The sequence below is a fragment of the Falco naumanni genome, chromosome 1 (genome assembly GCF_017639655.2).
Source record: "Falco naumanni isolate bFalNau1 chromosome 1, bFalNau1.pat, whole genome shotgun sequence".
In the NCBI taxonomy this organism is placed as follows: Eukaryota; Metazoa; Chordata; class Aves; order Falconiformes; family Falconidae; genus Falco; species Falco naumanni.
Window position 1 is genome coordinate 89,613,486 of NC_054054.1, and position 13,374 is coordinate 89,626,859.

Genomic DNA, 13,374 nt, shown 5'->3' on the forward strand with positions numbered 1-13,374 from the left:
TCTTTACCATTAATATGAAGGTTTTTGCATTTCTCTCAGATTCCTCATTGTCCTTCTGTGCACTAGAAACTCAAATTGCTTGCTGGAACTTGGCTGGGTGTAATGAGAAGTGCAAATTTGTCTTGTTATGTACCAGGACAGAGAGCTGAGAAGGTCTGAGGTTTGTTTCCACAGAGATTACTGCCCAGCCTGCAGTTCTTGGATCAGTATGTACAGGAGGAGGTGCTTTCTGTGCAAGATGGCATTGAAGTGTGCATTAGTCTCATGAAATGAGCTAAAAGAAATTATTTGTACAGATTGGCAGCCCTCTGCAAACTGTTTTGGACAGGCTGTGCCTCTGGATGCATGTGTGGCTCTGCAGTTTCTGACTGTATGGAATCTGTGCCATAAAATCTCTGACGAAGAGCTATTACAAACAGAAGGCCTGATTCAGTAGCCCTTAATAAAAGTTCTCGCTTACTCTAGTTAGCCTTGCCTTCACAGAGTGTAACTGCAGAGCATAAGGAGTGTAGTAACTGAGTGTCTGTGCAGACAATGAGCATAATACCATAAAGCAGACAGCTGGTGACGTCAGTCAGGACTGACACACACACAGTTGTTTTGGTTTGGGTTGTTTTGTTCTTTTACAACCTGGCTCTGCAGGTTTTTTTGTGTTTTTTTTTTTTTTAAATCTGATGTTATTAAACTAAATGTACTGTAGTGGTAAATCATATTGTTGAAGTGTGAATCACACACAAGTGCTAAGGCTTATGGTTTCACATCCAGTGGTAGTGCTGCTTAATTGAACTGTTTTCCTCGTTACCCCTCTGTCATGCTGGTACATCTGGGGTTTTGTGGCTCTGTATTGGACTGGATGCAGAGGCGACCTGGCTGTAAGGGGTTAAAGTGTGTGTGACCTGGGGAGGAAAGGGCAAAAGTTGGCTTGGATCAGTACCTTGAGCCAGCTTGTCATACAAGTACCTGTAGCAGCCTGACAGAGAGAACTGCCAGGATGGAAATATCTGGGAGTGGAAGGGAAGGACTGCCGTTCCAGCCAGCACTGCCCTGAGAAGTGATTCATCAAGCACTGAATACAACATGCAGCTTCCTGGCATAGAAACACTTTTTCTGTGTTCAGGGGTTTCCATGTGATTTCAAAGCACTTTAAAAGAAGGGAACTTCCCTGTCCTCTTCTGAGAAGGAAGGTTTGATTGTACCTCATGTTGCAGAAAGGAAGGGAAAGCGCTAAGAAGTGAAGCCGGCAGATCTGCCAAGGTCAGAAGGAGCTCTGTGGGAAAGCCAGAAATAGTTCCTTGTGCTGCAGGCCTGTCCCTTGGCCAGGCCGCCTTTGAGAGCTCATTGTCCATCAGGACCAAGTGTTCAGGTGCTTGTTTTTTGCTGCTGTAAAATAGAAACATTGCTGATGGCTCCAGGTGCCAGTGTAAAGTCACTGGCATTGCAGTATCCAGATAGCTCTGCCAGTTTAGAAGCAGAAACTATCTTGTAACCTGCTGGAAATGCCTTGCAGAGAGGCTTTATCGCAGTGGCTAGATGCCTGCAATACGATCGCTCTAAAGCATTTTTGGGCTGTTTGCCTTGTTTTGCTGTAAGCAGGCACAGCTCTTAGAGGACGCGGAGTGCAGGGAAAGCAATCGATGAGCAGAGGTGAGAATGCAAACCTTTAACGTGGAGGGGGCACAGCTGCTGTGGCAGCGCCTACCCCCCGGCGTGGGGTCCCTCTGTAGAGCTGGGGGACCTCAAAGGGACACTCGGGGCAGGAGTTTGGTCCCCCGCGGTGGCTCTCTAGGGGTGACAGCAACGTGAAGTCCCTGAGGACGAACGCGCTCCCTGCCACACTCGGGCTTCCAGCCCAGTTCTCTTTCGGCCCGAGAATGTTCCGCGGCTGCGGGGGACAGGCCCGGACACCTTCCCCCGTGCCCCTCCCGAGCCTCCCCGGGCTCCCGCCGCTGCTCCGGGGCGGGGGGGACCCCCCGCGGCCGCGGCAGGTTCCCGGCCGCCCCTTCCCCTGCCGGGGCTTCCCGCCGGCGCCGGGAGCCGCCCGGGGGCGGGCGGTGGCAGCGTTAGGACCCGGCGGCGGCTGGGCGGGTGTGTGTGTGTGTGTGTGCGTGCGGGGGGGAGCGCAGCCCGGCGGTTGTTTACCGGGGAGCGGAGAGCCGGGGCAGGGCTCGCCGGCGCGCCGAGCCGAGCCGAGCCGAGCTGCGGCCCCTGGCCCTGCGCGCCGAGGATGCTGCGCGGGGGCCCGCGGCGGGCGGCGGCGCTGGGCGCGCTGCTGCTGGGCTCGCTGCTGCTGGCGGCCGCCCGCGGCGCCGAGGGTGAGTGCCGGCGGCCCGGCCCGCTTTGTTGCGGGGGACAAAGGCCGTTGAGGGGGGTGAGGGTGCCGGGGGGCTGCCCGGCCCGCCCGCACGGCTTTGGCCTCGTCTCTCCGCAGAGTGCCTTCGCGGCAACGGCGCGTCCTACCGCGGGAGCCGGCGAGTGGCCGCCGGAGGAGCCCCCTGCCTCAACTGGCTGGCGGTGCGGAGCGGCCCCGGCGCCGCGCTGCCGGCAGGTGGGTCCCGGGGGCTCGGGGAGCCGGAGGGGCGGGGAGTGGGGTTCTGGGGTGCCGGGGCCGCGGCGGAGCCCCCGCTGACGGCCCGCTGCCCTCCAGCACTCGCCGAGGACCACAACAGCTGCAGAAACCCGGACGGCGACGCCGCGCCCTGGTGCTACATCCGAGGCGCTGCCGGGGTCCCCGAGCGCAGACCCTGCGACATCGCCGAGTGCTCAGGTAGGAGCGGTCCCCTCCGGCCCCGCTTCCCCTCCTGCCCTCCCCGAGGCACTGCCTGCCGGGGGCTGGGTTTGTCACCCCCGGCTATGGCAGCACCCGCCGCCCTCCCCTGGGAACGCAGTGGACCCGGGGCTCCCCTCCGGCCCTGCCCGTGTGCGCACATCTGCCTCCCAGCTGTGCCTTGCTCCGCCCCGAGAGCTTTTGCCATTAGTGTCAGGAAAGGCCTGTGCAAAGCCTTGCCCCCCGCCCCCCCTCCTCGTTGCACTATAGGGCTGCGTTGCAAATGGCTGAGGTCTGGGCATCTGGGCACTGCAGAGCTGTAGGTAGTGTTGCTGCGGGGCATCTTATTGCTGTCTAAACAAGTGTCCTGTTGCTAAAGGGGTGCCAGGGTGAATATGGATGGGGTGGGGGAGAAGAACTTGGAGAAAACGAGAATTGAATTGAAGGGAGGGCAGAGGACAGTAAGAAATGGAAAGCCACAAACATTGGATTCCTCCTGGGTAGTCAGGGTGGGAAACAGTTTGCCAAGAGAAGAACTGTAGCTGAGGCCTGTTTCAGGGAGAAGAGATGTCAATATTGACTGGGGCTAAAGGAACCACTTGGATTTTCTGGAACTGTTCACTTATCTCTGAGCCCCTCAAGGTTTACATACTCCACTGTCCCTCAGGATTGCTATCCTTGCAAGTAAACACACCCCCTCCCCGCTGCCCCCCCCATGCACCCTACCCTTTCTTCACTTTGCTCATTTTTCGCCTGTTTTTCCCTAAAGTGGAAGCAAAACAAATGTTCTGCTGCCAAGACTGTTACTCAAAACAATCGTGCAGCTTTGGGATCAGGAGAGTTACTTGGCCTTTCAGCCAATACATCATTTCCACATTTCAGGGGTTTGACTATTTTCATGGCTCAGAGCGAGCACCTTTTTATCATAGTTGTGCCTTGCAGCTCCCCTTAGCTGAGCATCTCTGGCTGACCCTCCGTAGTCACTGTGCCCTGCAGGAGCCCCTGATTTCCTGCCTCTTAACTCCCCTTCTGTACTTCCATTTCACATTCTACTGAGGGCTCAAAATGGCTGCAGATAGAAAATCCACATGGAGTTGTTGCCTGCTGTGGGGGTGAGGTCCGGGTGCAGTTTTCAGGTGTGGATGCATGCTGTGCATAGCATTTCCAAAAAGAAGGAGGGGAGGTGTTTTAGACAGGTAATAGATACCTACTTTCCACTGTCATAGCTGTTACTGTGCTACAGCTTCCATTTTAACTGTGTCTTGAAAGAAGGAGCTACCTTGAAAATCTTTCAATGTTGTCGATAAAACATCCCCAGGGCTGGGAAGGGGTTCTGTGCTGTAAGTGTCCATCCTTATGCGCCTTTGTTTGGGCTCTGGCTGAGAACTTGCTGAACTTACGCCAGTCAGTGGCTGTGTGACTGAAGTGTTGCTCTGCCTTAGCCTGCCCATCACACTAAAGGAGTTTGCTACATGGCTGCAAAGAGGGAAAGAATGTCCCCAGGTTGTTTTCACACCAGCTGGAGCCTCCTTCCGTCAAACCTTCCTGTGTCAGGAAGATTGAGGCAGAAGAGAGATAAATAGGCTCCTGGGAGATTTGGAATGGAGATTCTCATAATCTTGTTCATGTCTGTTCAGCACGCTTGAAACTGCAGCCTGTATATCGATCTATACACTAAATGAAGTCATTGTGCATCTCCTGGACTCATGCCCTGAACCAGAGTTCTGTTCTGCTGTCTGACTTCTGTCTCATCTGTGGTGGTGCCTTGCACTCCTGGTTAAATAAGTTCATGTCAAAGGGGGGGGGGGGGGGGGGCAGAAAGGTACATTTCTTGTCTGCCTTAGTAGGACTTCTGGCAACAGCTTAAGAGGGAACAAGTATTTGTCAGTGTACTTTGAAGGCGGTTCAGTCTAGATCTGTCCCACTCATAAGGCACGTGTTGTTTTTGAAATACTTATCAATGCTTGGTATTTTGTGTATCTCTTTCCCCTCAGCAGATGCTACAGCTGCCACAGCCCCAGTCCCTACAGGAGAAGTTGATGCTTCTCAGGAGGTCGACCAGGTGTTTGAACCAGCTGATACCTTGCCCTCCCGGAGCGAGGCAGCCGCTGTGCAGCCTGTCATTGGGATCAGTCAGAGAGTGCAGATGAACTCCAAAGAAAAGAAGGACTTAGGGACACTAGGTATGAACCCAGGATCACGTGATGGATCCATTCCTGTAATTCTGACAGGATGGGTTTTTTCCAAGGCTCTGAAAGCAATCCTATAGCTGGATCTACCGCCTCTAATTTTGCCTCTTTCCTTTCTCTCTTTGCAGGGTATGTGCTGGGGCTGATCATGATGGTGATAATCATTGCCATCGGAGCCGGCATCGTCCTGGGATACATCTATAAGAGGTGAGCAACTATTCTCCTTTGCCCAAAAGCTGGTGTACATGTGAAGCAGCGTTTATTGAGCAGGAACGTCTGAGCACCTGCAGAGCCAAACCGATGCCAGACAGAAGCATGTTTTGATGTGGCACGTTGTGTAAGAGTTTCACTTGTCGCAGTGAGGAAAGAACTATTTAAGAGTTAATCCCATTCTTCTCCATTTCACCCATCAACATGGTATTCTGTCCCATTTAAAGTTTAAAACTGCTCTCTTTATTTTTTAGTTTTGTGTGTGTGTGTGTGTGCATGCGCGCCTTGATGTGGCTTTCTCAGATGCATCCAGGGGAGCAGAGTTTTATGTAAGAGCTGGAGAGAGCAGATCCCAGGTGCCCTCACAGGAAGTGTCTTTTCTGATCAGGAAAAGAACAATCCTTCTAGGAGGCCACCTGGTCCCCTGGTTTCTTTAGTCTAGCTAGCTTTAGAAGAAAAACAATTGGCAAATTCTTTGCCACTCATGCATTGTGTCCTATGAAGCTGAATATCAAGTAGCACTTTTTTTTTTGGTCAAAGTTCATTGCACCAAAGCTTTTGTATACTTTAAAGTAATTTTTGATTCAGAAGTTATTATTTGTTCATCCACTTCACTGTGTTGGACAGAAATGTTTGTGTAGGTCAGCAGTGTTTGAGGTTAGCGGTAACGGCAAGCAGCTCAGTTGTAAGAGACAGGGCAGGATTAACAAATGGCAGTGAATGTCGCTGCAGCAAGTGAAGGCCCAGGCTCCCTCCTCTGGGAGGATTTGTTCTGTATTTTGGCTGTTTGACAGCAGTCTGACACAACCAGGCAGAAGGAGCCCTTTCCCAAGCTGGGACATGTCCTTATGTAAGTGTTTATAATAAATGCCGACAGAAAAAAAAAACAGAGGGAGGAGTGTTACGTAAGGGGCAAAACACAGAGCGCTGCTTGTCGAGGAATCTGATTTGAGGTGTTACTTCAGAGACTGCTAGCAGGAACAGCAGCCACGGCTGCACGCTCGTAGGCAGCTTTGACAAGCTGCCAAAATGCTTATTTGCTGACAGGAAACCCCAGCAGCTCTGCCTGGTTGGGATCACAAGCCCCAGGAGAAGTGCGTGGTGCCTGTCCCACCTCGCTCCTGTCTTCGGTGGGAAGAAGCAATAGACCAATGCTGAGCTTTGTCCAAATACAGCTTTGCTGCTTCAGCCCCAGAGAGCTCACAGCAGGGCTGCAGTGCAGGTTTGCTGTCTCTTTTCTTGCCTTGCTCTCAAAATGACGTGTGCAAGCTGGCAGGTTTGGCTAGGTGTGGTGAGAAACCTTTAATGGGTTTTAGTGGCTTTTGGTGTACGTAGCTTTTCCAGAGACAACGTGCTATTAATGCCATCCATTTTTAAAGCAAGGCAGTTTTTCCTCAGTACAAATTACAGAGGTGTCGCTTCCCTTAGCAACAAAGCCTAAGGTAGGTTTGAGGAGCTGGTTGTGGATGTAAGCTGTTAGCTGCAGCGGCAGAAGGCAGGGCCAGCTTTAATAAATAAGCTTCAGTACCTTCAGGAACTTTAATTTGGCTCACAGGTTTGTTTGCTGCCACAAAAGGCAGAATCTGTCACCACCTCTGGTATTTGTTTCTATCCGATGAAGCAGGTTACGGAAGCTCTTTTCCACGGCAGTGGGCTTTGCGCCATCTTACCGCTCCCCTGGGCCTGCGCCGGGCGGTGCTGCGGGACTATAAGGTGTAAGGAAACATTTGTCAGCTCCATGGTTTGGAGGAGAAGCCTGGCTTTACAGTCAGCATTTAGCAGTAGCAATGTCAGTGAATAAGCCAGCTTGTGGGGGAGGGACAGACTTGACTTCACTTGGCTGCTTGTTTTTTGAAGATGCTCAGATGGGGTCCTCTGCTTACAGCAGGGAAAGTTTCTGGCCCTCTGTATGTAGCTGAAACACCTGTTTCTTAAAAAGCAGAGTCCCTTCTTTTCCACTATATCACCTTTGCTGGGACTGCCTCGGAGCAGTGGCACTCACCCCATTCACATTTTGTGGGGTTTTTTTTGTTGTTTTTTTTTTAATCTAGGGGGAAAGACCTGAAGGAAAAGCACGAACAGAAAGTTTATGAGCGTGAAATGCAGCGCATCACACTGCCACTCTCGGCGTTCACCAATCCTGCCTGTGAGTTTGTAGACGAGAACACAATTGTGGTGCACACCAACCAGACACCTGTGGAGGACACACACGATGGTAGTGGCCCGCTCATGGGGCAGGCGGGTACTCCTGGGGCCTGAGCAGCTCTGGCAGGAGCAATACAGGCTGAGCAAAGCCTCCGGCTTCCCACTGTGAGTGCGGGGGGGTTGCGTGTGTTCATTTCTATTTTGTTTTCTTTTTGATGAAAGCCAGATGAAGGTGATGCAGAGGGACAGAAAATGGGCTGTTCATCATGATCTGTTTGAGGGGCACCATTCAGTGCATGACCAGCTGGGGACTGGTGTGGTGGACCCTGCTGCTTCCTCCCACCTATCTCCACGGCGTGCCAAGGAGCTGGGGGGGATGACGGGCCAGGCTCACAACTGGCCGCAGATCCCATAGCCTGCAGTGTGGTCTTGGCTTCCTTTTTTTCTGTTCCTTTCCTATTTAATGGTGTGCACTGTTACTTAAGTTTCAGCCTGGAATGCCAGAAGGAAGCAGTACCGCAGGGACTGAGGGGAGCTTCACATCAGACTTAGCTAGATAATTACACTCTGATTATAGTTCCTGCCTTTTTGCTTTAGTGGCTGAGAGCTGGAGACACTGTCCAGAATCCTGCTGCTGGATCAGGTTTTTTTTCCAAGGAAGAGTTTATTTGAAGGATGGCTTTGGCCAGGAGCAATATGTTTAGCCCCAGTGTCAATTTGGAAAAGCTCTTCTCAAGCTCTTGACAAATCCAGGTCTTCCAGGGCTGAGGCCACATCTCCATTCCCCTGTGGGGGTGCTACATGCACAGCCACAGTTGTAGGTGTCCAGGTGGTCTGTGCTTCCTGCTCACTTACACAGATCAGGAGACCAAAGGCCAAGCAGCAGATAGTTGTGAAGTGACGAAAACAAACTGCCCTTCTGTTACCTACAGCAGGTTGAGCACTGAGGATAGATAACATCCTCTTCCGAATTCCCTTGTCCTTTTCCAGAGCCAGCTCTGGACAAGAGTGGCCAAGCCCGCTGTGGCGGTCACCCCGACCGTAACGCAGCAGCTCTTGCTCTAAGGGCAGGACAGGGCAGCTGCTCTTGCAGGATCCCAAAGGTCTGGGCATGGCTTCGGGCCCAGCCTCCTTCACACACTCCGCTTCTGCAGCGAGACTACTTGCTTAGAGCCTGGCCCTATTAGAGAGGTTTTGTAACAACTTTTATTAGCGTTTCAGGGGGTTTGGAAGGGATGGTTGCTGCAGTGTCTCCCAAATGGCACCAAGGCAAGGCCATTTCAGGGAAACATCCATCCCCGCCTCAGGGGATTCAAGCCATTCAAGTAAGTTTTCTAGCCATCTGCTTTACAGCTGTGGGCCTAACAGGGAGCAGCACTTGGCAGCAGGGGTTTTAGTGTTAATGATTAATTCAGAAAAGGGAAACGTTTTATTTTTAAATGCCTTTGAATACCATTTCTTTGTAAAATCTTTTAAATACCTCATTATGAGAAGGTGCAGACTGTGCTACCTTGTATTAAAGCTTAAAAAGAAAAATGCTCTGTAGATGTGTGTGGACTGTGGCTCATCTGTAAGTTCCTCCTGCCGGAGCAGCATCCTTTTGCCTGTTGCAGACTTCAAATTGAGGAGAAGGGAAGACGCCACTTCAGTTTGCCAGGCTCAAAGGTAAATCCCTACAAGCAGCGCCTCGGCTCCCCGGCACTGACAGGGGCACAGAGCTGTCTCCTCGCTGCTGGCAGCTTGTCTTGGGTGCTTCCTGAGAAGCAGCTGTGGGGGTATGAGCTGTGCTGATGAAGCAGGCTGGCCCGTGGGCAGGTGCCCTGTTACAGCCCCTTCCTGCATGACGCAGGGCGGTTCTGCTGTGGTGCCTCAGCAGCAGCTCTGTCTCCGGGCCTTGCCTTGGAAAGTGGGATGGAGATGAGCACAGCAGGTTACAGGAAGCACTGACATAGCCAGCATTTTCGTTCAGTTGTTGCCTTAACAAATGCCCCCTGAACTCCCTATTTCAGAATAAGAGATTTCCAAGAACAGGCTGTATTTTTATCCCTGGATCAGAAAAGGAAAATGGAGAGAGGCTCCATGTTCTGGTGTCTCCTGTCCACCCTTAAAAAAAACCCAACAACCAACAAAGCTTGGCAACTTCTTCCCTTTCCATCACTCCAGGTAAATAGTTCTGTAGAGCACTTGCGCTGCGTCTCTATAGTTCTGTAAATGTGGCAGAGTCCTCTGTTCAAGAACAGGCATTCTAGACGCTACCCCATCTGTGCAGGTTTGATGTTGCCACGTTGTGACAACAATAGAAACCCAAGAAAGTTACAGCTTCCTGCTTTGTGTAACACAGAGACAACACAACCTTGTTTCCATCGCATACATTTACTGCTTTTTAATTTAGTTAGAACATGGAGCTGTGCAAATCACAGTTCATAAACCCCACCCACACATCACCCAGGACTCCCCCCTTCAGGGGTCCCCTCACAAACCAGCCTGGGAGAGGGAAAGAAAGGGCAAATCTTATTAACAATCCTGAATCCACTGGACCCAGTTTAAAGAGGCTCCTCTGCTGACTCACAGCACAGGGAGTCCCCAGTGTTTCTAAAACACCACTACAGACACTAAAAACACCCCCCAAACACACACCTTTTGTCAGGTGAGGGCTGGCCCCATGTTATTTTACATAATACTTTTAATGCATGGGTAGGGGGAGGAAATCAAAGTAACAGCGAAGACTAACACCCATTCCCCACCACTCAATACCGAAGGGAGGGGGGGAAAAAGGAGCACACAAAAAATCCAGTTAAACCAAGATGTTTGTGAAACCTAAGAGCAGGACGCGAGCCAGCTTTTTGTTAAGTTCTGCCAACCACACACGAGCTACTGCAGCAGTAGCTTGCTTCCTTCTCCCACCGAGGGAGGCAGAAGAGAAGTGCTGGAAGAAAATACATCCCCACCCACCTCCCAATAACTCCAAGCCCTTCTTTCTCCCCCAAAGCAGGGAATGACCCTGAGGAAAGTTTCTGCTTGGAGGATCAGCTCAGGTATTGCAGCAGCAGCTGCAAGAAGGACCTTCAAAGGGAGCAACTTGCAGAGCCTGCAGGAAAGGATGAGGTAATGGCAACTGAATTACTAGTTCTCCAGCTGCCACTCCTGGGAGAATGGGACATTCTCCAGCACTTTTCTGTTCATGACTAGTCCATCCTTTAAGTAACCTTGGGCATATCTCCTTTTCCCATCATCCGTGCACAAAGTCTGAGCCACTTCAGACCTTTGGCTTTCTCAAGAGCACCTTCTGCCACTTTCTGTCACCTCATGTCCACAGCCAGTGCCTAGTGCAGTTCTACACATTCACGTTCAAATACTTTCACCTAGGTTAAGGTTCTTGGGCAAACAAGCTCAGTGTGCAGGCCCAGGGTCTGAAGATGCTCAAGTGGCTCATTTGCTGCCTGCCTTGTTCACCATCTGAAGGGGCAAGCAGAGCTAAGTCTTAGTGTTTCTAGGCAGGCTGTTGGAGGTATTCGGAGGCAGGAGGAAAAAAGCCACAAAACCAAACCAAAACAAAAATTCATACACGCTTCCCCACAGCAGGAGAGCTGCCCAGTTCCTGGGGCTTTTCACTCCCTCCCCTGATGCACATTGGAGGCCAAAATCTCAGTGGGTTGTTCTGGAAAACACATGCACAAACATATACACACACATTACACACACACACGCTGTCCCGGTGGGGCCTTTTGCTGGATATCCAATTTCCCCAGCGTTCTGAGCAGGGTTGTCAGGGGGAGAAGCAGTTCCAGAAGTGCTGGTCCTTGCCCAGGAGAGTCTCCTACAACAATTCCCTCCCTAGCAGACAGGCCATGGTGGCTTCACAGCTTGCAGCCAAGTTCTAAGGCACCACAGTAAAGAAGCCTGAAAAGGCCAGAGAAACATTTCTCTAGCCTGAAAATTAAGTGTTGAGCAGCTTTCCTAGGTGCAGTTGGCAGGAAACAGCTCTTCTTGCTTCTGAAACATGCCAGAAATCCACAGTGAATCAGGATGTCCGAGAGGAGGGGTTCTGGGGGGGGAGAGAGAGGCAATGCAGCAAACGCACAGCTTGGTGCCCCGTTAATGCCCTGGAAGTGGCTGAAGTGTGCATCCCTCCCTGTCGCTCATCTCAGCTCCCATGGAAATGGTGCAGGCGGCAGGATGAGCTGACTAGGTTGTGTTTTCAGGTAGCTTGTCACGGTTCAGTCCATACTGCATGCTCACGTTGTGGTCCAGCTCCTCCAACTCAGACGGAAGCGGGATGGCAAGTTCTCCCAGGTAGAGAGAGAGAGCTTCAAAGGAATCTTCCAGCTTGGAAAAAGGGGGCCTAGAAGCAGCAGTGAGTACATGTGAGTGGGTAAGAAGAGGCAGGAGAGCATCTAGAAAGGCTGAGCCAGTTGTCCATCCAGGTCACTGTCCCGTGCACAGAAGTGTGAACAGGGACACGATCCCTCCCCATTCAGCTTCCAAGGCTGCAAAGATACCGTCTGTCTGGGCTACCTGGTTTTACAGCCGATTACCAGGGAGGTCCAGCTCTTTTGCAGCCCGCTTGGCATCAACACTGTTCTGAAGCTATGAGTTTCACAACTGAAATCTAATTAAGTATTCACCTTTCAGAGCTGCTGCCAAGGTCTGCCCCTACTTCTTGTACATGAGAAACCCTGAACAATCACTCCTGCTTTACCCTGTCCCAGAAATGGTTTCAGAGCCCTCTACCATATACAGCGGTCTCTCTCCCAAGCTGATGAGGCGTTAGTCTCTCCTCACGTGAAAGCCTTCGAGCATTCCCACCAGCAATGCAGCCCTCTTCCACCCTCTGTGCAGACCGATCCTTCTAAGGGGAGATGGACACACATCCTCCAGGGTTACAAAGAGGAGTCCTCCAGACCCCAAACCTACCTGCTCTCTGGTTCCAATCTGCAGCAAATAGCAGCCAGAGGGAAAAAGGATGGAGGACAGTCAGCAGGAACAAACTTCTCCCAGAACAGCTTGACATTAAGGCCAAAATCCAGTGTGCGTGGGAGACAGTCTGGGTCAGCGTAAACCTGGCCTATGATCTAGGGAAAAAGGAGAGGAGTGCTTCAGCACAGCAACATTTCCAGAGGGTTAACAAACAGGGAACTTCAGCAACAGGCAGGGGCTCCTTCAAACCGATAGGGAGAAAAAGGAAGAGCAGAAACACTGTTCCTCCTTTCCAAAGGGGCCAGTCACATAAGGGAATGAGCAAGGCACTGTGTACAGGCAAACTTCACATGAAACTTTTTCAAGACCTGGTGATGTGGCCACTGTTGTGAAGGAAGGCCCAGACGCTTCTCTTTCTCCCCAGGGTCTCTCTGCTAGAAAATACAGGATGCTGTGCACCTCCCAGAGAGCCTGACAGAGTCTCGCTGCTGGGTCAGCTACTGGGGATGACGTAGCCCATCCTGATCACAAGCCATCAACACAACCTGCACACCACCATCCCAGCTCTCCCCTCTCACATAATCTTACCACATCACCAGCAAAGCTCCTCTGTCTACGGAGCTTGTCCTGACCAATGCTGTGAAGTCAACGCACCAGAGTTGCTCTGTTACAGGCAGATTCAACCCCACCCACAGCCAGAGGGTAGGGGCAGAGAGAAGAACCACTGTAGCCAAGGCCCAGGAGGTTGCAGGTGAGAGGAAGAGATGGCTGGGTGGAACAGAGAAGCCCTGCTCCAGCACTTAGAAGTCCCAGCAATCACCACCTACCGTGTGAGCTGCACCCACCACCTCCAGCACTATGGGACTCAAAAGTGTAGTAAGGGGGAAGGAACCCGCAGCGGAGAGCTGTGGGGTGATCTGGACGCAGACAAGGTCAATGTCAATATAGACTCTCACATGAGGAAGAGTATTACATTTAAAGCCTCATCAGCTGTCACAAAGAGGGCGTTATTTATAACCACCCAGGCTTCTCTATGCCAATAACTCAGAAGGAGAACCACATCCTGTAACTACAGCGGAACGCCCATTGTATGCTTTGGCAGGGTTATTTCTTTATCTGTTTGAGTGCGTAGCTTCTTTTTTTAGTGTC

At 51.6% G+C, this 13,374-nt stretch overlaps 2 protein-coding genes across 6 annotated transcripts in view; one reads left to right on the top strand and one right to left on the bottom strand.

Moving 5' to 3' along the window:
- The first annotated feature begins 1,615 nt into the window (after window positions 1-1,615).
- PIK3IP1 (phosphoinositide-3-kinase interacting protein 1) lies at window positions 1,616-8,853 on the top strand. 3 transcript variants are annotated; one of them, XM_040604987.1, is made up of 6 exons: window positions 1,616-1,644; window positions 2,429-2,545; window positions 2,645-2,764; window positions 4,759-4,947; window positions 5,082-5,160; window positions 7,215-8,853. In XM_040604987.1, the coding sequence occupies exons 1-6, from the start codon at window positions 1,635-1,637 to the stop codon at window positions 7,420-7,422; spliced, it is 723 nt and encodes a 240-aa protein (XP_040460921.1). In that variant the 5' UTR covers window positions 1,616-1,634; the 3' UTR covers window positions 7,423-8,853. The 3 variants fall into 3 exon arrangements, with proteins under 3 accessions (XP_040460921.1, XP_040460901.1, XP_040460910.1); XM_040604967.1 differs by lacking the exon at window positions 1,616-1,644 and adding an exon at window positions 2,049-2,312; XM_040604976.1 differs by lacking the exon at window positions 1,616-1,644 and adding an exon at window positions 2,051-2,312 and having other exon boundaries at window positions 4,762-4,947.
- Window positions 8,854-9,621: 768 nt separating this feature from the next.
- LIMK2 (LIM domain kinase 2) overlaps window positions 9,622-13,374 on the bottom strand; it is a 32,401-nt gene continuing 28,648 nt past the window's right edge. For all 3 annotated transcript variants that reach the window (XM_040604999.1, XM_040605015.1, XM_040605007.1), the window contains 2 exons: window positions 12,223-12,380; window positions 9,622-11,650 (listed from right to left, as the gene is read on the bottom strand). In XM_040604999.1, coding sequence (XP_040460933.1) covers window positions 11,494-11,650; window positions 12,223-12,380 — 315 coding nt within the window. In that variant the 3' untranslated portion in view covers window positions 9,622-11,493. The remainder of the gene's footprint in view (window positions 11,651-12,222; window positions 12,381-13,374) is intronic.

Coding starts and splice junctions, on each gene's coding strand:
- PIK3IP1 (XM_040604967.1), top strand. CDS start 2,225: ATGCTGCGCGGGGGCCCGCGGCGGGCGGCGGCGCTGGGCGCGCTGCTG. Junction 2,765..4,758: donor CGACATCGCCGAGTGCTCAG/GTAGGAGCGGTC, acceptor CTTTCCCCTCAG/CAGATGCTACAGCTGCCACA. Junction 5,161..7,214: donor CTGGGATACATCTATAAGAG/GTGAGCAACTAT, acceptor TTTTTAATCTAG/GGGGAAAGACCTGAAGGAAA.